At 44.1% G+C, this 24,276-nt stretch overlaps 1 protein-coding gene across 4 annotated transcripts in view; it reads left to right on the top strand.

Annotated features, from left to right (window-relative positions):
• Positions 1 to 23,952, top strand: part of FERMT1 (FERM domain containing kindlin 1) — a 60,460-nt gene extending 36,508 nt beyond the window's left edge. For 3 of the 4 annotated variants that reach the window (XM_001927818.6, XM_085004469.1, XM_021077598.2), the window contains exons 9-15: positions 609 to 658; positions 11,699 to 11,823; positions 12,994 to 13,100; positions 15,269 to 15,490; positions 16,072 to 16,196; positions 18,126 to 18,267; positions 20,427 to 23,952. In XM_001927818.6, coding sequence (XP_001927853.3) covers positions 609 to 658; positions 11,699 to 11,823; positions 12,994 to 13,100; positions 15,269 to 15,490; positions 16,072 to 16,196; positions 18,126 to 18,267; positions 20,427 to 20,600 — 945 coding nt within the window. In that variant the 3' untranslated portion in view covers positions 20,601 to 23,952. The remainder of the gene's footprint in view (positions 1 to 608; positions 659 to 11,698; positions 11,824 to 12,993; positions 13,101 to 15,268; positions 15,491 to 16,071; positions 16,197 to 18,125; positions 18,268 to 20,426) is intronic. The other variant, XR_014832797.1, reaches the window with a different exon arrangement.
• The last annotated feature ends 324 nt before the right edge of the window (positions 23,953 to 24,276 follow it).

Here is a 24,276-nt window from a genome sequence, read left to right as displayed (position 1 = left end):
AAATTCCTCCTCACCTCCCCTAGTATTTTTATGTGATGCCAAACAAAGGCTTTTCAGTTTGAAAATAGGCACCAACCTTCCACAGAATGAACTTTGAACCAGGTTTTCCGTCTGAGAGTTTAATCAGTGAACTAAATGTAGCTAACCTTATCCACTCTGATATAAAAATTATCAGGTATTTTGTACATAAAAGTAGTAGTTTCTAACTCAAATTTTTAACTTGAATAATGGTGTGTGGTCAATTTTTTTCATCTATTTTTTTCCTTTGTGTAATATATGACACAGAAAAGTGAAAAAATACAAAACGAATTAGTGTTGAATTATCACCCAAGTCACTACCTACATCAAGAACTAGAACCATACCAGTCACCCCAAAAGCCCCACAGGTGCCTGATCCCAGTCCCAACCCTCCCCACACCACCCCCGAAGTAAGTACTGCCAACATAACTAGTGTGATGGAGAAACTGAGTTTTTCAGTTTATTTAATTTTTGCTAATTTGCATGTAACTACCCATACATGGCTGGTACTGCAGTATGGGGCAGTGCGGGTATAGAGTGTCACCAGCTGTCTAATTACTGCTTGTGAAATGTTATTTGCTTTTCCTCAGGAGGACATTACTGATATCCCTAAACTTGCAGATAATCTCAAATTATTTAGGTAAGTCACCCTTGAAGGAGAAAGAAGTTACTCCTAGCAAAATCTTGCAGGTAAAGGGTCCAGGATTTTAAACAGAACATTCAGAAGGCAGGTTTTTGGTTCCAAGGTAAGAGCCTGAGTTTGGCATCAGACAGATGGTGGATGGAGGCCTGGCTTCCCAGTGCACACCAGGTGAGTGATCTCAGGGCTTGTCCCTATGTCTCTGAGCCTCACTTTCCTGATCTATAAAATGGGGGTATACCTCCTTTAGGGCTCGTTGGGAGATTTAAATTAAATAATGCACATGCAGCATTGAACAAGGTGCCTACCTCATTGTACTTGTTCATTAAAAGGTGGTGGAGGATGGAGTTCCTGTCGTGGCACAGCAGAAACAAATCTGACTAGGAATCATGAAGTTTCAGGTTCGATCCCTTGCCTCACTCAGTGGGTTAAGGATCCAGCACCACTGTGAACTGTGGTATAGGTCATAGATGCAGCTCGGATCTGGAGTTGCTGTGGCTGTGGCGTAGGCCAGGGACTGTAGCTCCAATTAGACCCCTAGCCTGGGAAACTCCATATGCCATGGGTTCAGCCCTAAAAAAGACAAAAGACAAGAAAAAAAAAAAAAAACAGTAGTGGAGGAGTTCCCATTGTGGCTCAGCGGTAATGAACCCCACCAGTATCCATGAGAACTCAGGTTTGATCCCAGGCCGCACTCAGTAGGCTAAGGATCCAGGGTTGCCATGAGCTGTAGTGTAGGTTTCAGACACAGCTCGGATCTGGCATTGCTGTGGCCAGCAGCTGCAGCTCTGATTTAGCCCCTAGCCTGAGAACTTCTATATGCCTCAGGTGCAGCCCTAAAATAAATAAATAAACAAACAAATAAATAAATATTTTAAAAAATAAAGCGTTAGCGATAATCAGCACATGTGCCAGAGCAGAGTTCCTTCTGCAGTGTACCTGCTCAGGACTGTGACACCATTTGAAGGCTCTTTCATGGTTTAAAAATATATTGTCTCTAGAACTTTGATCCTGGGCTTATAGAGAGTAGTCACCTTTTTTTATCTATCTTTGCCTGTTAAAGTATTTCTGATAAACTCCCCAGTCACCTCCAATCAATCTGAAACTGTTAAGAAGGCAGGGAAGTCTTTTATTTCTTGAAAAGAGAGGACTGCCCTTTCGTGATGGTGTCAAGGTGGTTACGATGAAAGGAATAAGGTCTCTTTGAAGTTCTATCAGTTACTTTATGGTTTTTTGACTTGTCTTAACACACTGACCCTTCACTGAGTCATTGGCTTGAAAAGAAACTCAAGTTGCTTTTGTTAACACCTGATGCAAAGACAGACTTGGAAAGAATGAACAATGAATCAGCTATAAATAAGAAACAAGCACTGGGGTTTCTACAAGTTGTGTTGTTTTTAATGTGATTGTAGCAGATGGTCCCATACAATAGGGTCATTCATTTAACCTTCGAGGCCTAAATAGTTGCAAGCGTGCATATTGTTATTGTCAGAACGATAAGGGAAAAAATAATCATTTGAATCTACACATATAGCTTTATAAATTATTAATCATTTTTCTTGAAAGAAATTCAGTTGCCATATTCTCTATATAGAGCAGATCGAGGTCTTCTCAAACCAAATGGTGAAAATTTTCTTCCGGAAGGTGTTTTTGACGAAGGAGATGGTATTTTGGAGTTAAGTCCTGCATTCGTGTCACTTTAGGGTGACCGTTAAACTAAAAATTACAAAAATGTCCTCATTTTGGCCAACGGACATTTTTTTTCTTTCTTTTTTTTTTTTTTTTTTAGGGTTCCCCCCCCTGGCATGTGGAGCTTCCCAGGCTAGAGGTCGTCGAATTGGAGCTGCAGCTGCCGGCCTACGCCGCAGCCACAGCAACTTGGGATCCGAGCCACATCTGCAACCTACACCACAGCCCATGGCAAGGCTGGATCTCGGACCCACTGAGCGAGGCCAGGGATCTAATCTGCATTCTCATGGATACTAGCCGGATTTGTTTCCTCTGTGCCACAACGGGAACTCCAGCCAAGCCGACGTTTTATCTCAAGACATTGAATGTAATATATAAAATGGTTTATGAAAGAAAGAGATGAAGGAGGAAGGGGGAGATGAACCAAAAAAGGAAAAAGGAATGGAGAAAGGAGGTTGGAGAATGGCACTCTGTTCCTAGAGGCTGGTGTGTGACCCTTAAAGACCCTTAGTTTCTCTGAGCCTCCTTCCTCCTCAGGAGAAGAGTACTGAATTAGCCCTTTGATTTTTGTTTTTTTTTCTTTAAGAGTGAAGCTGTTTTTTTCCCTTAAACAACATCTACTAAACCCCTATGTAAATAGCGGACTTGACTTCCCAGCAACGTGGCATCTGGTCTAATATGCAAATCGCAATCTTGCTATAAATTCATATGAATGTAGGATAAAATACAAACCAAAGATTGTCAATACAAAGTTTATCTTTTTTTCTTTTCTTTGTATGGTGCACCTGCAGCATATGGAAGTTCCCCAGGCCAGGGGTCAAATCGAAGCTGCAGCTGCTGGCCTACACCACAGCCACATGTGTGCCACGTTTTCGACCTACCTGGAAGCTTGCAGCAATGTGGATCCTTAACCCACTGAGCAAGGCCAGGGATCAAACCCGCATGCTCACAGACACTATGCTGGGTTCTTAACCCACTGAGCCACAATAGGAACTCCACAAAGTTGATCTTGAAGTGAAACTAGGGATCAAACCTGAGCCACAGCAGTGACCTGAGCTGCTGCAGTGACAATGCCAGATCCTTAACCCACTGAGCTGCCAGGGAACTTCTGTATATCTTTATTTGTAATTTATGTTTGTGTAAGCTTTATAATGTAAATGTTATAAAATATAAATAAATAGTTGTAAATATGTTCGTGTATAGGTACTCAAAGTACTTTAAAGATGAGCTGTACCCAGTTTTCCTTTGGAGATTCCTGGTCTAGACTAGTGTTTCTCAAAGTAGGGAACGATGTTAGGAAAGCTTACTTAAAATGCAGATACCTGAGCCCCAAGCTGGACCTGCTGAATAGGAATCTCTGAGACTGGGGCCAGATTTGGGGATCTCCAAAAGTTCCCTTCCAATTCTGATGAACACTAGAGTTTGAGAACCATTTTTCTGGAAAGTAAAGCCCACCTTTTTGGCCTAACATCAGTCCCACCATGGCCCCAGCTTGCTTGCAATTCTTGTCTCCATCCGGCCTGCACACAGAAGTGCTGTGGCTGAGAAACTACCCCTTCACCCATCACCAGGGCTCAACTCAGCACCCAGAGCGAGCCAGATGTCCAAGAAGTGTTGTCTCCACTTTTACTCCGTGTCCACCTCGGACTTGCCTCTGCGTTTTGCACACACAGTTGCCTAAAGTTTATTCATTCATTCATTCATTCATTTGAATTAAAGCTGCACCAGCAGCATATGGAGGTTCCCAGGCTAGGGGTCGAATCAGAGCTGTAGCTGCTGGCCTACACCATAGCTCACGGCAATACCAGATCCTTAACCCGCTGAGCGAGGCTAGGGATTGAACCTGCATCCTCATGGATGCTAGACAGGTTCATTTTGGCTGAGCCACGATGGGAACTCTGCCTAGTTTATTTTTGAAATTGTTTTTCCCTATTCCCACATCAAATTCCAGTAATCTTTCATTCTGTGTTTAGATGCTGTGTCCTCTGTTACCACTCCCATAGCCTTGGTGTCTGACTTACCGGATTTTATTTTATTTATTTATTTATTCATTTATTTATTATTATTTTTAATATTTTGTCCTTTTAGGGCCACATCCACAGCACATGGAGGTTCTCAGGCTAGGGGTCTAATCGGACCTGTTGTTGCCAGCCTATGCCAGAGCCACAGCAATGCCAGATCTGAACTGTGTCTGCAACCTACACCACAGCTCACGGCAACACTGGATCCTTAACCCACTGAGCGAGGCCAGGGGTCGAACCCGAAACCTCGTGGTTCCTAGTCAGATTTGTTTCTGCTGTGCCACAACAGGAACTCCATCCTACACTACCTTTTAACGAGCAAGTATTTATTGTATTTATGTACTTGTGTGTTTCCCTCTTTCGACTATGAACTGCATGAATATTTGAGACGCTCATTCTTTTTTCTTTTTTTCTGTTGTCGTTCTTCAAGTAACATTTGATTGCTTTTTTTTTAACTTATTTTTATTGAAGTAACTGATTTATAACATGTAAGTTTCATAAGTACAATGTTGTATTTCTACTTTTGTATACCCTACAGCATGCTCACCACCAGCAATTTAGTTTCTGTCCGTCACCATACAGTTCACCTTTAACCATTGCCCCCTCCCTCCCCACCCCCTCCCCCTCCCCCTCTAGTAACTACTACTCCCATATCGCTATCTAGGTGTTTATTTTTATTTGGTTTGGTTTATTTATTTTGTCTTTTTTTTGTTGTTGTTCTTTTATTAGTTTTTTGTATTCCACATACCAGTGAAGTCATACTGTATTTGTCTTTCTGTCTGATTTCACTTAACGCAATACCCTCAAAGTCCATCCATGTGGTCACAAACGGCAAGATTTCATTCTGCTCTGTGGCTAATATTCATTCCACTGTGTGTGGTCTATATATATTCCTCATCTTCTTGATCCATTCATCTATCATCAGTGGACACTTTGGTTGTTTCCATGTTTTATTTTTTTTTCCATGTTTTAACTATTGTAAATAATGCCACAAGGAACATGGGGGTGTATCTATCTTTTCAAATTATTATTTTCATATTCTTTTGGATAAATACCCAGAATGGAATTGCTGGGTCATATAGTAGTTCTATTCCTCATTTTTTGAGGAATCTCCATATTGTTTTCCGGGGCGGCTACACCAGTTTGCATTCTTACCAACCATATAAGAGGGTTCCGTTTTCTCCACATCCTCTCCAATACTTAACTTCTTTTAGTTTTGATTATAGCTGGACATGAGATGATTTTAACCTTCAAGGTTTTGATTTGCATTTACCTAAGAATTAGTGGTGTTAAACATCTTTTCATGTGCTGTTAGTTACCTGTATGTCTTCTTTGGAAAAAGGTCTATTGAGTCCTCTACCCAGTTTTTAACTGAGTTGGTTTTTGTTGTTGTTGAGTTGGACAAACTCTTTATATATATATTTTGGATGTTAACGGTTATTTGATATATCATTCACAAATATCTTCTCCTATTCAGTAGCTTATCTATTCATTTTGTTGATAGTTTCCTTTGCTGTACAGAAGGTTTTTAGTTTTATGTAATCAAATGTTTTAAATTTTGCTTTTGTTTCCCTTGCCTGGGGAGACTTATCTAGAAAGATATTGCTAAGACCAATGTCTCAGCAATGTTAGCAAATTTAGGCATACCAACTATGTTTTGTTCTAGGAGTTTTATGGTTTCTAGTCTTGCATTCAAACCTTTAATCTTAATCCATTCTGAGTTAATTTTGTGTATGGTGTGAAATAGCAATGTAGTTTTGGTTTGTTGTTGTTATTGTTGTTGTTGTTGTTGTTTGCCTGTAGCAGTCCAGTTTTCCCAACACCATTTATTGAAGAGACTTCTTTCTCCAAAGTGCTTTTTCTCCTTTATCATAAAATAATTGTCCATTTATGCATGGGTTTTTCTGCCATACCATGCTGTTTTGACTACAGTGGCTTTGTGATATAGTTTAAAATGAGAGAATTCAATACCTTCAGCTTCGTTCTTTTCTGACGACTTCTTTGACTGTTCAGAGTTATCTGTGGTTCCATATAAACTTTATTTTTTAATTTTTTTTATTTATCACATCTGTAGTTGTATAATGATCATAACAATCCAATTTCACAAGATTTCTATCCCATAACCCAAGCACATCCCCCACCTCCCAAACTGTCTCCTCCAGAGACCATAAGTTTTTCAATGTCTATGAGTCAGCATCTGTTCTGCAAAGAAGTTCAGTCTGTCCTTTTTTCAGATTCCACATGTCAGTGAAAGCATTTGATGTTGGTGTCTCATTGTATGGCTGACTTCACTTAGCATGATAGTTTCTAGGTCCATCCATGTTGCAAAAAAATGCCGGTATTTTGTTCTTTTTAATGGCTGAGTAATATTCCATCGTGTATATGTACCACCTCTTCTTGATCCACTCCTCTGTCAATGGGCATTTAGGTTGTTTCCATGTTTTGGCTATTGTAAATAGTGCTGCAATGAACAGTGGAGTACACGTGTTTTTGCGAGTCATGGTTTTCTCTGGGTAGGTGCCCAGGAGTGGGATTGCTGGATCAAATGGTAGTTCTATGTTTCGTTTTCTGAGGCATCTCCATACTGCTTTCCACCGTGGTTGCACCAATTTACAATCCCACCAACAGTGTACTAGGGTTCCTTTTTCTCCACACCCTCTCCAGCACTTATTGTTTGTAGACTTTTGGATGATGGCCATTCTGGCTGGTGTCAGGTGGTACCTCAGAGTGGTTTTGATTTGCATCTCTCTAATAATGAGTGATGTTGAACATCTTTTCATGTGTTTCTTGGCCATCTGTATGTCTTCTTTGGAGAACTGTCTGTTTAGATCTTCTGCCCATTTTTGGATGGGGTTGTTTGTGTTTTTTTGGTATTGAGCTGCAGAAGGTGTTTATAGATTTTGTAGATTAATCCCTTGTCAGTTGATTCACCTGCAAAGATTTTCTGCCACTCTGTGGGTTGTCTTTTCATTTTGTTTAGGGTTTCCTTTGCTGTGCAGAAATTTTGAAGTTTGATTAAGTCCCATTTGTTTATTTTTGTTTTTATTGTCAATACTCTAAGAGGTGGATCTGAGACGATGTTGCTGTCGTTTATGTCAGAAAGTGTTTGGCCTATGTTTTCCTCTAAGAGTTTTATAGTGTCTGGTCTGATATCTAGGTTTTTAATCCATTTTGAGTTTATTTTTGTGTATGGTGTTAGGGAGCTTTCTCATTTCATTCTTTTCCATGTGGCTGTCTATAAACTTTAGAATTTTTCATTCTATTTCTGTGAAAAATGTCCTTAAGATTTTGATAGGGATTGCATTAAATCTGTAGATTGCTTTAGGTAATATAGGCAGTTCAACTGTGTTGATTTTTCTAATCCATGAGCATGGAGTGTCTTTCCATTTTTTTGTGTCTTCTCTAGTTTCTTTCAGCAACGTCCTGTAGTTTTCAGTGTACAAAGGACTGTTGCATCCCTGTGGATGTACAGCCTCTTTCCCCACTCCTTCTTCCCTGCCGTGCTTCAGTTTCAGCCTCTGGGACAAGGAATGGGAGCAATAATCATTAGTTTTGGGGATGTATGAAAACAGCTGGAGGGTTAACCATACTGGAAGCAGATAGTAGAGGGAATTTAAGATCTTTTGATCCAGAATTCCTATCATGGCTCAGTGGTTAACCCAACTAGTATCCATGAGGATGCGGGTTCGATCCTTGGCCTTGCTTAGTGGGCTGAGGATCCAGTGTTGCTGTGAGCTGTGGTGTAGATCAAAGATGCGGCTCACATCCTGTGTTTCCCTCATTGTGGTGTAGCCAGCAGCTGCAGCTCCTATTTGATCCCTAGCCTGGAACCCTCCATGTGCCATGGGTGCAGCCCTAAAAGACAAAAAAAAAAAAAAAAAGATCTTTTGATCCTCTTACAGTCCAGTTAAAAGGACAAGCAGGAGTTCCTGTTGTGGCTCAACAGGTTGAGGACCCAGTGTTGTCTCCATAAGGATGTGGTTCAATCCCTGGCCTCACTCAGTGCAGCTCTGATTAGGCCCCTAGCTTGGGAACCACCATATGCCTCGGGTATGGCCCTAAAAAGACAAAAATAAATAAATAAATCAACTATTTTAATGCAGTGATTTTCTAAATCCTGGAAATGTTAATCCCATACGATGTTTTTCAATTTTATTTTATAATTGTTATGTGATCATCTACTGTAATATATTGGTTTGGATTGTGGTTTTTTTATTTGGTTGTTTTTTTATGGCCACACCCGCAGCATATGGAAGTTCTCAAGACAGGGACTGAACCCAGGTGGAAGCTGCGGCAACACCAGATCCTTTAACCCAGTGCACCAGGCCAGAGATTGAACCCACACCTCCACAGCGACCTGAGCTGCTGCAGTCATACTCTTAACCCACTGAACCAGAGCAGAAGGTCCTACATTGTTTTTTTAATGAACATCTTCTCCCTCATCTTTGTGTTATGATAACATGTTTGCAGCTAAGGAAAGACTAGTACTGACATGTTAAAAGGCTTGCCCAGAATTACATCTGAGTGCAGCTAACCCCTTCTTTTTTTGTTGTTTTTTTGTTTTTTTATGGACTCACCAGCAGCGTATGTCCCAGGCTAGGAATGCAATCAGAGCTGTAGCCGCTAGCCTACATCACAGCCACAGCAACTTGAAATCCGAGCCACCTCTGCAACCTACACCACAGCTCACAGCAATGCTGGATCCTTAACCCACTGAGCAAGGCCAAGAATCAAACCCACTTCCTCATGGATACAAGTCAGGTTCATTTACCGCTGAGCCACAATTGGAACTCCTTCCTGTTCTTTTTTTTTTTTTTTATGTCTTTTATCTTTTTAGGGCCACACCTGTAGCATATGGAGGTTCCCAGGCTAGGGTGTTGCTGCTGGCCTATGCCCCAGCCACAGCAATGCCAGATCTGAGCCACATCTGGGACCTACACCACAGCTCACGGATCCTTAACCCACTGAGAAAGGCCAGGCATCGAACTTGCAACCTCATGGTTCCTAGTCAGATTCATTTCTGATGCGCCAAGATGGGAATTACCCTCCTGTTCTTGAATACAGAAATATACCTTCTGACATGAGATACCCTGACCCACCCCCAAGGCTGGGATCCTTCCACTGAACCACATATAATTCCTAGTACCTTTTTTCTGTCCCTCTGTACCCACTTCCCTTCTATTTTGAATGACCCAGCCTGCCATTGGCACCACCAACCTTGTTCTAGCCCAGAGTACAAAGTTTCCTAGCCCCCACAGGTGTCATGGCTGGAAATCTGATTACCCCCCCAAATTGTTTTTCTTTTTAGGACCACACCTTTGGCATACGGAAGTTACCAGGCTAGGGGTCAAACTGGAGCTACAGCTGCCAGCCTACGTCACAGCCACAGCCACACAGATCCAAGCTGCATCTGTGACCTACACCAGAGTTCATGGCAACACTAGATCCTTAACCCACCGAGTGAGGCCAGGGATCGAACCCACATCCTCATGGACACTATGTCAGGTTCTTAACCTGCTAAGCCACAATGGGAAATCCCCAAAATATATATATATATATATATTTTTTATATATATATATAGTCTTTTTTTTTTTTTTTGCCTTATCTAGGGCCGCTCCCGCAGCACATGGAGGTTCCCAGGCCAGGGGTCCAATCGGAGCTGTAGCCGCCAGCCTACACCACAGCTCACAGTAACGCCGGATCCTCAACCCACTGAGCAAGGCCAGGGATCGAACCTGCAACCTCATGGTTCCGAGTCAGATTTGTCAACCGCTGAGCCACGACGGGAACTCCCCCAAAATATTTTTTAATAACAGTGGAGTCTATATAGATCAGCTGTAGATTCTGGTGATTTCCGTGATCCCCTGGAATTTTCAGGTGGTGTTTCCTAAGGGTCAAGAGGAAAGTACAGAAAAGGTTGCTTACTTTTACATCTGATTTTTATGTCTGCTAAGTTGAAGATTGTGATTGCTGTCCATATTGACAGCCTTTTTCAGATTCAAGAAATAAACTAACATTTTAGATGTCACTAGGAGTTCCCATCATGCTCAGTGGTTAATGAATCCAACTAGTGTCCATGAGGACACAGGTTCAATCCCTGGCCTTGATCAGTGGGTTAAGGATCCGGCATCGCTGTGAGCTGTGGTGTAGGTCACAGACGAGGCTTGGATCTGGCATTGCTTTGCAGTGGTGTAGGCCAGCGGCTACAGCTCCAATTGGACCCCTAGCCTGGGAACCTCCATATGCCACAGGTGTGGCCCTAAAAAGACAAAAAGACAAAGAAAATTTTTTAGATGTCACTAGATTCATGGATGTTTCTCAGATCATCATGGTCATAGTAACGACGATAATTTGTCAAGCAGTTCCATTTGCCATTTGCAGAGATGAGCTCTCTCCATCCTCACGGAAGCCCCGTGAGTTGGAGGTCGATAGCCTCCCCGTCATACAGTTGCAGGGCACATGGCCCAGGCAGATGAAGTATCTGTCCCAGGGTCACACTTTCAGGTAGTAGCAGAGTCAGCATGTGGTCCCCGCTGGTCCAATTCCTGATATTTTGCAATAACCTCACCTCATATCAAAACCCCAGGAGTTTCATTATGGCTCAACAGGTTAAGAACCCAACTGGTATACATGAGGATGCAGGTTCAATCCCTGGGCTTGCTCAATGGATTAAGGATCCAGCATTGCCATGAGCTGTGGCGTAGGTCCCAATGTGGCTTGGATCCTGTATTGCTCCGTCTGTGTCATAGGCATGCAGCTGCAGGTCCTATTCAACCCCTAACCATATGCCATAGGTATGGCCCTAGAAAAAAATAAGAATAAAGATATAAACCACTTTCAGTTTTTTAGAAACGAGTTAGCAATTTGAAAATTGTTTTTAAAAATAAAGAGGGGAGTTCCTGTCGTGGCGCAGTGGTTAACGAATCCGACTAAGAATCATGAGGTTGTGGGTTCGATCCCTGGCCTTGCTCAGTGGGTTAAGGATCCGGCGTTGCCGTGAGCTGTGGTGTAGGTTGCAGATGCGGCTCGGATCCCGAGTTGCTGTGGCTCTGGCGTAGGCCGGTGGCTTACAGCTCCGATTAGACCCCTAGCCTGGGAACCTCCATATGCCACGAGAGCGGCCCAAAGAAATAGCAAAAAAAGACAAAATAAATAAATAAATAAATAAATAAAATAAAATAAAAATAAAAAAGTTTAAAAAAAATAAAATAAAAATAAAGAGGATGTTGTTTGAAAGGGTCTCTAGAGCATCTTGATTCCCCTTGAATTTGTAATGTGTCTTACGTTTCCAGATGGTTTTTCAAACTCTGGCTGTACTTTAATTTGCAGGCCCAAGAAGCTAATATTAAAAGCTTTCAAACAATATTGGTTCGTCTTTAAAGACACATCTATAGCCTACTTTAAAAACAAGGAGCTTGAACAAGGAGAACCAGTAGAAAAACTAAATCTTAGAGGTAAGAGGGCCCTACATCTTGGTACGACTTAGGGAGGCCCAGGGAGCAGATGAAAGCCACGACTCCAACCAGTGAAGCAAGTTTTACTCCCACCAGAACCTTTCCGTCTGTCCCTGGTTTCAAAATTGCAGCTTGCCTGTAGCTCCTGCTCCCAGGGAAGCGTACATCCCAAATGTGGACCTGGGAATGGTTGTTTGCGTTACACAGTCCCTTGGACAGTGTGTCCAAGTGTCTGAAATAATGGTAATTAGTGTTATAAATGCAGTTCGTGGGAGTTCCCATAGTGGCTCCATGGTTAACAAACTCAATTAGCCTCCATGAGGATGCGGGTTTGATCCCTGGCCTCACTCAGTGGATTAAGGATCTGGCATTGCCATGAGCTGTGGTGTAGGTCGAAGACGTGGCTCAGCTGTGGCTGTGATGTAGGCTGGCGGCTACAGCTCCAATTGTACCCCTAGCCTGAGGACCTCCATATGCCGTTGGTGTGGCCTTAAAAAGACAAAAAAACTAACTAAATAAATAAATAAACACAGTACATGAGTACAAGCATGCTGATTCAGTAATCAGTATGCTATATACCTGAAACTAATAAATTTAGTGAATAATTTAGTGTTGTAAATCAACTACACATCCATGAAAAATAATAAATATTTTAAAACTAAAATGAATATATGTAGTATTTTAGACATTGTTGGATCCTGAAAAGCTTTCTGAATTCCAGAATAGTTATGTTTAATTCAGTGTCACTTGCATGTCTTCTAATTTCTGAAAGTGGCAGTGTGCTGGTAACTGCACTAACTGAAAATTTTAATTCACTGGTGCATTCAATGCCGTTGTCGTTGTGACGATTAAAGAATTCCCTCTGCCTTGATTTATTTCAAAGTTTAAATTCAATAATGGTTCCAATGAGTTAGAATAGTCAAATCAACCTGAAAATTTTATTGATGATTCATTTTAGAAATCCATAAAATATTTTTATTTATCCATGCTAATTTCTCATCAACCTTGTTTAGTTATCCTTTAATTAATGTCATCAGCTTGCTCCTCATTTTTTTTAGCAGAGAATCAAATCGGAGGGGACATGTTTGAAGTCTTTGTTTTAGACACACATCTGCTATTTGTTGAAGAGATGTCTCAGACTCAGTGCTGTCCCTGCCTTTTATCCTGTAGGCTGTGAAGTTGTGCCAGATGTAAATGTGGCAGGGAGAAAATTTGGAATCAAGTTACTGATCCCCATTGCTGATGGGATGAATGAAGTGTATCTGAGATGTGACCACGTAAGTAAAACCACAAACATGTTAAGTCACATCACCTTTATTAAGCCTCAAGACAAACCATCTGAGGTGTCTTTTCAAATCAGAGCACTTAGCTATTGCTTTGTAACAATCACAAAATCACAAGGTCATGGGAATTCCCACTGTGGTGCAGTGGGTTAAGAATCCAGCCGCAGTGGCTTGCATCACTGTGGAGGCGCAGGTTCAATCCCAGGTCAGGCACAGTGGGTTAAAGGATCCCATGTTGCTGCAGCTATGGCGTAGGTCACAGCTGCAGCTCAGATTCAATCCCTGGCCCAGGAACTTCCATATGCGATAGTGTGGCCTTAAAAAAAAAAAAATCACAAGGACACATACCAATAAATATTCATTTCTGGAGCATCACAGGGAGGCTGGGTTGGATGATTCAGGCTGGTGGCAGCTGGCTCGGCTCCTTACTGCAGGTTGAGCTCATGGGATTTATTCTGGGTCCCAGGCTGCCTGGGTAGGCTCTTCTCATAGTGAGGACAAAAGTGCCAGATGGGAACTGGGAATGGGTGAGAGCACCTAAAGCTTAAGCACTCTTTCAGTGATGATGCCCACCATGTTCCATTGGCTAACACACATCCATGGCCAGGTCAAGTCAAGAGATGGGAAATTACACCCTGGCTCTGGAGGGAGGGACTATAAAATTACATAGCATGAGGTGTGGATGCTAGGAGGGTGAAGACCAAGGCCAGGGATTCAGTGAACCACACTTAACCGCTGCTCTGAAGAATTCATTCCACTCTTCACCTGCATCGCCTTCTGGGACCACTCCCTCCCCTCCCTGAGGTAACAAGTGGGGACAGACATTAAAAGAACAATAAAAGCCACCTCTAAGTGGTTCAGATGCCACCAGTGGACCTGATACCTACCATGGAATTAGAAACTTTACTAGGGATGGGCCATGGTAGAAATAATATGGGAAATCATTTAATGATTTTTCCTCATTTTCTTCTGTCATAGAGATAAGTCTTGAGATGAAAATGGAAGTATAGGCGTTCCCGTCGTGGCGCAGTGGTTAACGAATCCGACTAGGAACCATGAGGTTGCGGGTTCGGTCCCTGCCCTCGCTCAGTGGGTTAAGGATCCGGCGTTGCCGTGAGCTGTGGTGTAGGTTGCAGACGAGGCTCGGATCCCGTGTTGCTGTGGCTCTGGCGTAGGCCGGTGGCTACAGCTCCGATTCAGCCCCTAGCCTGGGAACCTCCATATGCCGCGGGAGCAGCCCAAGAAATAGCAACAATAACAACAACAACAACAACAAAAAAAGACAAAAGACAAAAAAAAAAAAAAAAGAAAATGGAAGTATAGATCAAGGAAACTCTCCAGTAGTTTGGGGTTTTCATCTGTCTGTGCTCCATGCTGCGCCTTTGTGTCCCTGGTTCATCTTTTTTTTAGGTCCACACCTGCGGCATATGGAAGTTCCCAGGCTAGAGGGGGAATAGGAGCTGCAGCTGCTGGCCTATGCCACAGCCATAGAAACGCGGGATCCTACACCATAGCCACGCCAAATCCTTACCCACAGATCAAGGCCAGGAATCAAACCCAACTCCTCTCAGATACTACTTGGGTTCATTACCACTGAGCCACAATGGGAACTCCTCCCTGGTTCATCTTTTTTTTTTTTTTTCTTTTTTTGGTCTTTTTTAGGGCCACACCGGCAGCATATGGAAATTCCCAGGCTAGGGACAGAATTGGAGCTGAAACTGCCAACCTCCACCACAGCAATTTGGTATCCAGGCAGAGTCTGTGACCTACATCACAGCTCAGAGCAACACCAGATCCTTAACCCTCTTGAGCGAGGCCAGAGATCAAACCATTATCCTCATGGATCCTAGTGGGTTCATTCCTGCTGAGCCCCAGTGGAACTCCCCCTGGTTCATCTTTAAATGCAAGGTTTCCTATGTGGAATTTCTCAAAACTGACATTCCTGTTCTCTGGCCCTTTGGTGTCTAGAAACTCAACACGGGACTCCAAAGCTCTCATTGAGTGTTAAGTGAGGTGATTAACAGCCAGTCAGAATTGCATCTTCCCTTGCTGGGAAGGTGACGGTTTTGTGCCAGAGTGGTGAGAGCCCAGGTCCTGCTCTGTTGCCAGCATGGCAGCTTTGCACTCAAACTCGCTTCTCAGCCTTCTGGTGTTTGCTGCAGGAGACTCAATATGCCCAGTGGATGGCTGCCTGCATCTTGGCATCGAAGGGCAAAACCATGGCAGACAGCTCCTACCAGCCCGAAGTCCTCAATATCCTTTCTTTTCTGAGGATGAAAAACCGGAATGCAGCATCTCTGATGGCTTCCGGCCTCGAAAACATGGACATGAACCCGGAGTGTTTTGTGTCACCTCGGTGTGCAAAAAAACACAAGTCTAAACAGGTACTGCTAATCTTGCTGGGGTGATTGTTTGCATTAAATCCTGCATTTTCTGAAATCAAATGAAGAATTAAAATTATGGAGACTCTCATCATGAAAAATCAGCTGATGGGGCAATTTGACTATGAACTAGGTCTTTGATGATACAAAGAAATTACTGTTAATTTTGTTAGCAGTAGCTATACTGCTCAGTGAACATGGCAGTATTCACAGAACAAACTTGATATTAAAAGAATGATTTGTTCCCCACAAATTAAAATTTTAAACTGGGTTTCCATAAGAGTGGGTTGAAAGTTACACAGATAAACTGATTCAAGTAGAACCCTTGTCTGAGGAGTCTGCAGACCCCAGAAAGAAGGACGAGCAAGTCTTCACCTACATGAATCTTAGAAGCATCTGTGTTGGCTGATCCTGTTTCTCCCAGTGATTTGCATGTATTCTAGAAAAAGAGAGAATGAATGAAAGAATGGGAAGGCATTGTCTGTGCAGCTGCAGTTGGGCCTTGCATTCGTTCTTGTCTCTGGGGCCCTGGAGCCCTCAGGATGATCGCTAAGGAGGATTTGTCATGTCCCGCTTCTGCTTAGCTGGCAGCCCGCATCCTGGAAGCCCACCAGAACGTGGCCCAGATGCCCCTGGTCGAAGCCAAGCTGCGGTTCATCCAGGCGTGGCAGTCCTTACCGGAATTCGGCCTCACTTACTACCTTGTCAGGTGATCACAGTGTTCCCTTGCCTCTCTTTCTGTTCAGTTTTATTATTTATTTGTTTGTTTATTTATTTGTCTTTTTAGGGCCGCACCTGCAGCATATGGAGGTTCCCAGGCTAGGGGTCCAATCGGAGCTGTAGACACCGGCCTGCGCCACAGCCACAGCAACGCCAGATCCAAGCTGTGTCTATGACCTACACCACAGCCCACAGCAACGCCAGATCCTTAACCCACTGAGCGAGGCCAGGGATAGAACCCGCGTCCTCATGGATGCCAGTCGGGTTCGCTAACCACTGAGCCACAATGGGAACTCCTCTGTTCAGTTTTAAGAGGCTTCCTTGGAGCCCAGTTTATTCTCATTTGGTCTAGAATGTAGAACCCTTTTTTTTCTTAATTTAATTTAATTTTATTTTATTTTATTTTTAGAACCACACCCATGGCATATGGAGGTTCCCAGGCTAGGGGTCCAGTCAGAGCTGTAGCCACCGGCCTAGGCCACAGCCACAGCAACACGGGATCCGAGCCTCATCTGCAGCCTACACCACAGCTCACAGCAATGCTAGAATCTTAACCCACTGAGTGAGGCCAGGGATCAAACCCGCAACCTCATTGTTCCTAGTCAGATTCGTTTCCACTGCGCCACGATGGGAACTCCTTTTTTTTTTTAATTTTAGAATGCCGTCTTTTCACAAATGGCCTGTACACTTTGGGCTACTCGTAACAATCTTCCATACCTCTGTTCAGAGTGCCTACCTGGTCTCTCTGCTTCTCCTGTGTCCCCTAAGTTTTCCACTTAGCAGCCAGAGTCATCCTTTGAAAGATCTCAGTCCACCCACATCAGGCCTCTGCTCACCACCATCCGAAGCCATCATGTCACACTTGGAGTAAGAGCCACATCCTTGCAGAGGCCCTACAAGACCTCAGCTCTTGAATTCTACATCCTCCCCACTCCCCTCCTTCACTGGGCCCAGCCATACTGGCCTCTTGGCAGGGCCCTGAGCATGGGGAAAAAAAAAAACAAAAAAAACCCTCCAGCCATTGTGCTGACCATGCCCTCTGCCTAAGACACTCTTTCCCCATATATCCCCCTGGCTCACTCCCTCACAGGCATGAGATCTTCCCTGACTTTCTGTTTAAAATTTTGACACCTCATCACCAGTGCTCCCTTCCCAGTAAAGCACTTCTGTGCTTTATTCTCCATGACCTTATCGAACCCATATATTTCATTGATTCATGACCCTCTCCCCACACACAGTGAATCCAGGCTCCATGAAGTCCGGAGCTTTCTGTCTGTGTAGGTCACAGACAGGATACAGCTTTAAACCCAGGGCCTAGAAGGGTGCCTGGCATACAGAGTTGGTGCTAATTTTGAACTAGTGGACTTGACTGCCTCTTCGTTTGCTTTCCTCTGATGTCAGTTTCACTTAAATCATGTCTGCTGGACATGATTTAAGTTAATTCTCTCCACTCTTCATATTCTATCACAATAAAAATGCCCTTCTGTGGAAAGTGAACCCCTCGTTGTCTGTTCTTCAGAAATGACTTAGAGGGAGTTCTTGTTGTGGCGTTGCCATGAGCTGTGGTGTAGGTTGCAGACGCAGCTCAGATCTGGCATTGCTGTGGCTGTGGTGCAGGCTGACAGCTGCAGCTCTGATTCAACCCCTAGCCTGGGAACTTCAATTTGCTGTGGGTGTAGCCCCCCCCAAAAAAAAGATTTTGAAATCTTGATGTTATCTCTAAGAAGTTGTATGTGAATGAACATCATGTTACAGGAATCAGTAGTATCTTTTTAATTTTTTTTTGGCCTTGAGCACTCAGCATGTGAAAGTTTCCAGGCCAGGGATCAAACCCCAGCCAGAGCAGTGACAATGCCAAATCCTTAGCCTGCTGCACCACAGGGGTACTCTGCATCTTTTAATTAATTTTTATTTTCAGATTTAAAGGAAGCAAGAAAGATGACATTCTGGGAGTTTCATATAATAGGTTGATTAGAATCGATGCAAACAGTGGAATTCCAATTACAACATGGAGATTCACGAATATGAAACAGTGGAATGTAAACTGGGAAATCCGGCAGGTAAAGGGAAAGTTTGGGGTATATTCAGTGTTGAGCCTATAAATGTGTGTCCCCTCAGAACTGCAGGTTGTTCTGATTTTAAAAAGGTGTCCTTCTACTTAGAGCTCAGAAACCCAGGCATATGGGAAAGGTCTTAAAATAATCACATGCAGTTCTGGGCAGTTTTCTAACAAGCACAGGCCAAATGCTTCTGAATTAACACCAGTTGGCTTAGTTTCCCTCAGACAGACTTTAAAATTGCTGAACCAGTTTGATTAATTTCCTTCAACTCAGCATAGGATTATATAAGATTTAGGCCAATAATTATTTAGCAGAAATCATCCGAGATATAAATAGCATACAAAATAAATCTAAAACAGATTTCATCTGACTGGCTGCCAAGAGGTGTCAGTGGTGAAGACCCAGAAGCTCAACTGCTCATCTGCACAGCATTCCAGTCCCAAAGACGAAAGTACCAGAGTAGCTAGTGAGGTTCACAGGGGTGATGGAGGAAAGTTTAGCTTCTGAGTTTAGGAGCCCCCAGCCTCTCATCCCCCATCAGCTCCATCCTAGGAACCAAGTCAAGCCAAGCCTCTGTCATGGGAGGTGCTAGATCAAGTCAAAGGCTCCCAAGTGTCCTGATGATTTAAAACATTCTGCTGTTGCTATTATAGGACCTCTTACCACAATCCATTGGCATTCTCATTTTACCAGTAGAAAGCCATCAACATAGAGGGCACATAAGAGACTCACATATTTTTCTTGAAGAACCACGGATTCCTCTCAGTAGAGCTGTTGACCATCTGGTCTCATTTGCAGAAGGAAGGTCTGAGATCAGATGGCCCCTAAAGCAGTGGCTTGAAAACCTTGGTGCCTCCTCAAGGCCACATAAATCTGACTCTGGAGCCACCGAAATCAGTGATTCTTTTTTTTTTTTTTTTTTTTTTGCTTTTTAGTGCCATATCTGTGGCATATGGAGGTTCCCAGGCTAGGGGTTTAATCAGAACTCAGCTGCTGGCCTACACCACAGCCACAGCTACGCCAGATCCAAGCCTCGTCTGTGACCTACACCACAGCTCACAGCAATGCTGGATCCTTAACCCACTGAGGGAGGCCAGGGATCGAACCCACAACCTCATTGTTCCTAGTCAGATTCGTTTCTGCTGAGCCACGATGGGAACTCCTCTTTTTTCTTTTAATTTTTATATTATAGTTGATTGACATTGTTCTGTCAATTTCTGCTATACAGCAAAGTGACCCAGTCGTATGTAATACACACTCTTTCTCTCATATCATCTTCCATCATGTTATATCACAAGTGATTGGATATGGTTCCCTGTGCAATACAGGAGGACCTCATTGCTTATCCATTCTAAATTGTAATAGTTTAAGGGGTTCCTGTTGTGGCTAAGAATTTCCATATCCCCCAACTGCGGCACTAAAAAGCAAAAAAAAAAAAGAAAGAAAGAAAGAAGGAAAGAAGGAAAGGAAGGAAGGAAAGAAGGAAAGAAAAGGAAAGAAAGAAAGAAAGAAAGAAAGAAAGAAAGAAAGAAAGAAAGAAAGAAAGAAAGAAAGAAGGAAGGAAGGAAGGAAGGAAGGAAGGAAGGAAGGAAGAAAGAAATCGTTTGCATCTATTAACCCCAAACTCCCAGTCCATCCCACTCCCTCGTCCTCCCCCTTGGCAACCACAAATTGAGATCAGTGATTCTTAAAGGTCCCCAGCTGATCACAGTGGGCAGCCAAGGGGGGAGAGCAAGTGCCACTTCAGTTCTTTCTAGTGCTTTCTTGAGTTTATGACCTCCACCTAGGAAGGAGTGAGGGCCATGGCTGCAGGAAGATTCACATGAGCCTTTTCTTCTCCATTAAAAAATCCGCAAAGCCCTCCGCCCCTCAACACAAGGAGTGCTGACAGTTTTTTCGTCTAAGCCAGAGACAGACAGGACATAAAAAGGCATAGTGGGCATTGGGATGTTTTGCCAGGTGTGCAGCAAAGCCAACACCACAAGGGGGCGCAGAGGGTTAGAAGGCTTTGATGGAAGGGTGGATTTTGGGGGGGTTGGGAGGAAATATGTCTATCAATCAGCAGCACTACAGCAGCCCTTACTGGGCTCTGGGACCGCCTCCAGCCTTTTCTCTTCCGTCCTTGTCAGCGTAAACGACCCTGTGCCTTCCCCTCGCAGGTGGCCATCGAGTTTGACCAGAACGTCTCCATCGCGTTCACCTGCCTGAGCGCGGATTGCAAAATTGTGCACGAGTACATCGGGGGCTACATTTTCCTGTCCACACGCTCCAAGGACCAGAATGAGTCGCTCGACGAGGACCTGTTCCACAAGCTGACCGGTGGTCAGGAGTGAGCAAGGCAGGCCTGCTGGGCCTACACAGAGGGCGGGCCTCGCTGGGCGCTGGGTCCACGGCCCATCCCGTGTATCCATGCCAGACTGAGAGCAGTCATCGTCACCGAACCCCGAGACCCTTGCCTCATTTCAAACACCCTGCCCAGCACATCCCTGTCCTCGTTTTGCCCGGTGCTACCAGGGCTAGAGGGGAACTCAGCTAATAATCTCTTCTGTCAGTGGGGTGGGGGAGGTCGGGGACACTGCTCTAAAGCCCAGCCTGTAGCTACATTTCTGTGACCTGCAGGCCCTGCAGGTGTATGACTAGAGGTTGTCCTTGTGCTGATCTGCTTTGTTGCTAAATCAGAGCAAAGACGAAGGTTCAAGGTACATGTAGCAGAGAGAAATCTTTTTTTATTTTATTGGAATATAGTTGACGTATAAAGTTGTGTTGATTTCAGGCATACGGCAAAGTGAATCAGTTATACATATTCATGTATTCAGTCCTTCTCAGATTCTTTTCCCATAAGGTTATTACACAATATTGAATAAGTTTCCCTGTGCTATCATGTTCAGCAGGGACAAATCTTATTCCATACACTCAGGTATGAAAAGAAATAGCTTTCCTTAACAGAAATAGCTTGTAACTCCTGCTGTGTGAAAATGGCAAAGGGAGTCCACATATACACTCCTGTCCTAGAGGTCAAGGTCTGGGGGGGGTAAAGGTCTGGGGAAAGGTGGGGTTACCTGGTACCAGATGGCAACAAGGGGCCAGGGTAGTGGCCCTCAGTGTCATCAGTCCAGAGTGGCATCTGCTGAGGTGACTGTTGACCCATCTGGTCTTGGATATCGATGCTCTTAGGTTACTGCCCCATCCACAAGCCCATCGCATTCCTGGGGCTCTCTCAGCCACCTGTAGGTCCTTCTGGAAGAAATAGTGACACCAGGATTTAGGAAAACCCATTCCTCAGACCCATTCCATGTCTAAACTACTTCTACTCTGAGTTAGGGCTCAGGAAGACGGGCCTAGTTCTCCCCATAAAAGCCAAAAAAAAAAAAAAAAAAAAAAAAAGGAGTTCCCGTCGTGGCGCAGTGGTTAACGAATCCGACTAGGAACCATGAGGTTGCGGGTTCAATCCCTGCCCTTGCTCAGTGGGTTAACGATCCGGCGTTGCCATGAGCTGTGGTGTAGGTCGCAGACGCGGCTCGGATCCCGCGTTGCTGTGGCTCTGGTGTAGGCCGGTGGCTACAGCTCCGATTGGACCCCTAGCCCGGGAATCTCCATATGCCGCGGGAGCGGCCCAAGACCAAGAAATAGCAAAAAAAAAAAAAAAAAAAGCCACCTCCTGGGAGTTCCTGTTGTAGCGCAGAGGCACCAAATCCAACTATCCATGAGGATTTGGGTTCGATCCTTGGCCCTGCTCAGTGGGTTAAGGATCCTGCATTGCTGTGGCTGTCACGTAGGCTGACAGCTGTAGCTCCACTTCCACCTCTAGCTAGGGAATTTTCATGTGCTGCAGGTGCCACTCAAAAGGCAAGAAGAAAAAAAAAAAAAAAATCCACCTCCCAGCCTGAGGCACTCAGCGAGCTCTCCATCACAACCAGTCAGGGAGAAGAGCAGGACGCAGGGCAGACCTGTCACCAAAGACGACTAAGTTCAAGGGCTGTCAGCTTCCCCAGTGGCTTCGGTCTACCCAGCCACTGGCCAGTCTGTGGGGTAGAGAAGCCTTGCTCTTATCACTCCTCAGTGTTCTTTCACCTCAAGGCCTTTGGCTTTAGTGAATCAAAAGCTGATAATAGACTTTTCTTTCCCTCTGCTTTTTGCTCTGTTCTGTCTGCCTTGAGACATGAACATGGGCCAGTTAACAGCTGCCTCAACTGTCCTTTTCTGTTTCAGTTTGTCAATGCTGAGAAGAGTGAGTTTTCAGAGGATAAAATGTTGTACTGGGGGTAGCCATAAATATCAGGTATATTTTAGTATGTTCTTGTAAATATTCTCCTGTCACACAAAGGTGGTGGGTTGTAAAGGTAAGGCAGAAACTGTTTCCAGGAGGTCCCGTCGTGGGGCAGTGGAAACAAATCTGAGCAGTATCCATGAGGACACGAGTTCGATCCCTGGCCTCGCTCAGTGGGTTAAGGATCCATTATTGCCATGAGCTGTGGCTCATGTGTCACAGGCATGGCTCTGATCTGGCATTGCTGTGGCTGTGGTGTAGATCAGCAGCTGTAGCTTCAGTTCAACTCCTTGCCTGGGAACGTCCATATGCCCTGCACTAAAAAAGAAAAAAAAAAAAAAAAAAAAAAGCCAAAAAACAAAACAAACAAAAAACCTGTTTCCACTTTGAAGTTCCTTTAGGTTGCAAACCTCAGGGCATCTGGCTGGAGCTCAGATGCCCGAAAAAAATAGCTGTTGTTTTATCTTCCAGCAAAGCCGTTTGAGAAGAGAGATGTCCACAGTTCTGGGGGCCATCTCGAGACAGCCTTGCCCTAAGCCCTGAGCCAGAAGCTGTCACTGGAAATTCCTCTTTCAGCCTTTCCTTAGAGGTGAATGTTAATGAAGAATCTCCAGGCAACACCTGAGCTTCTGAGGCCTAGCTTACAGCCCAGATGTGGCTTAGGCACTTGGAAAATCTGGTCCATGAAATAGAGAACTTAGTTTGAAACATTTGTGCAGAAATCAGTGCCGACTGTACTATATTAAACTTGGTGATCATTTTTCCACAGTCCTGGGCTCCATTGTTCTAAACCTTGATGGGCCCTATATTAGAATAATGCTCCTTGGAGTTCCCGCTGTGGTGCAGCAGGTTAAGGATCCAGTGTTGTCTCTGCCGTGGCTCGGGTTGCTGCTGAGGCTTGGATTTGATCCCTGGCCCAGGAACTTCCATACGCCGTGGGTGCAGCCGAAAATAATAAAATTAAAATAAAATAAAATAAAGCTCCTTGATGTAACATTTTACCTGATGGCTGCCACATTCAGTTCTGCCTAACTTACCACAGCTAGACTTTGGGTTCAACCTGCCTCCTTAGCTTTTCCTGGTTGTCAGACATTTCCATGAAAACACTCAGGAGATTTGTCTGGTTTTAACCAAACTTTCAGGGGAGTATTTCTTCCACAACTACTCAACCACATCCCAGAGGAATAAACAAGTATGGCAAGAAAACCTGAAATGCTGCTATTCCAAAGAGTAACTTGAGAACTTTTTTTTTTTTTTTTACATTGGATACAAAGGTCGCCTGACTTCCTGTGATTAAAATTGGAAATTATTGTGCATGTTTTAATCCTGTTTGCTTCCTTATCTACACTACCTGGGGAAATCTGCATTTTTTAGTTGTTTTATATGACTCTTAATTAAAAGGTTTATATGGATTTGAATATGGTCTGGTTGTGTCCTCTCCAGCCTGTTGCCTTTAAAAAAGTGAATACGGGAGTTCCCGTCGTGGCACAGTGGTTAACGAATCCGACTAGGAACCATGAGGTTGCGGGTTCGGTTCCTGCCCTTGCTCAGTGGGTTAAGGATCCGGCGTTGCCGTGAGCTGTGGTGTAGGCTGCAGATGCGGCTCGGATCCTGCGTTGCTGTGGCTCTGGCGTAGGCTGGTGGCTACAGCTCCGATTCAACCCCTAGTCTGGGAACCTCCCGAGGCCGAGGGTGTGGCTCTAAAAAAACAAATAAATAAATAAAGATGTGTCCTGGAGTTC

The sequence above is a fragment of the Sus scrofa genome, chromosome 17 (genome assembly GCF_054392235.1).
Source record: "Sus scrofa isolate SSC_HxYL_T2T_F1_AM1 chromosome 17, Sscrofa_HxYL_maternal_Yorkshire_Landrace_v2.0, whole genome shotgun sequence".
Taxonomy (NCBI): Eukaryota; Metazoa; Chordata; class Mammalia; order Artiodactyla; family Suidae; genus Sus; species Sus scrofa.
This window is presented reverse-complemented; position numbering and strand designations above follow the sequence as displayed.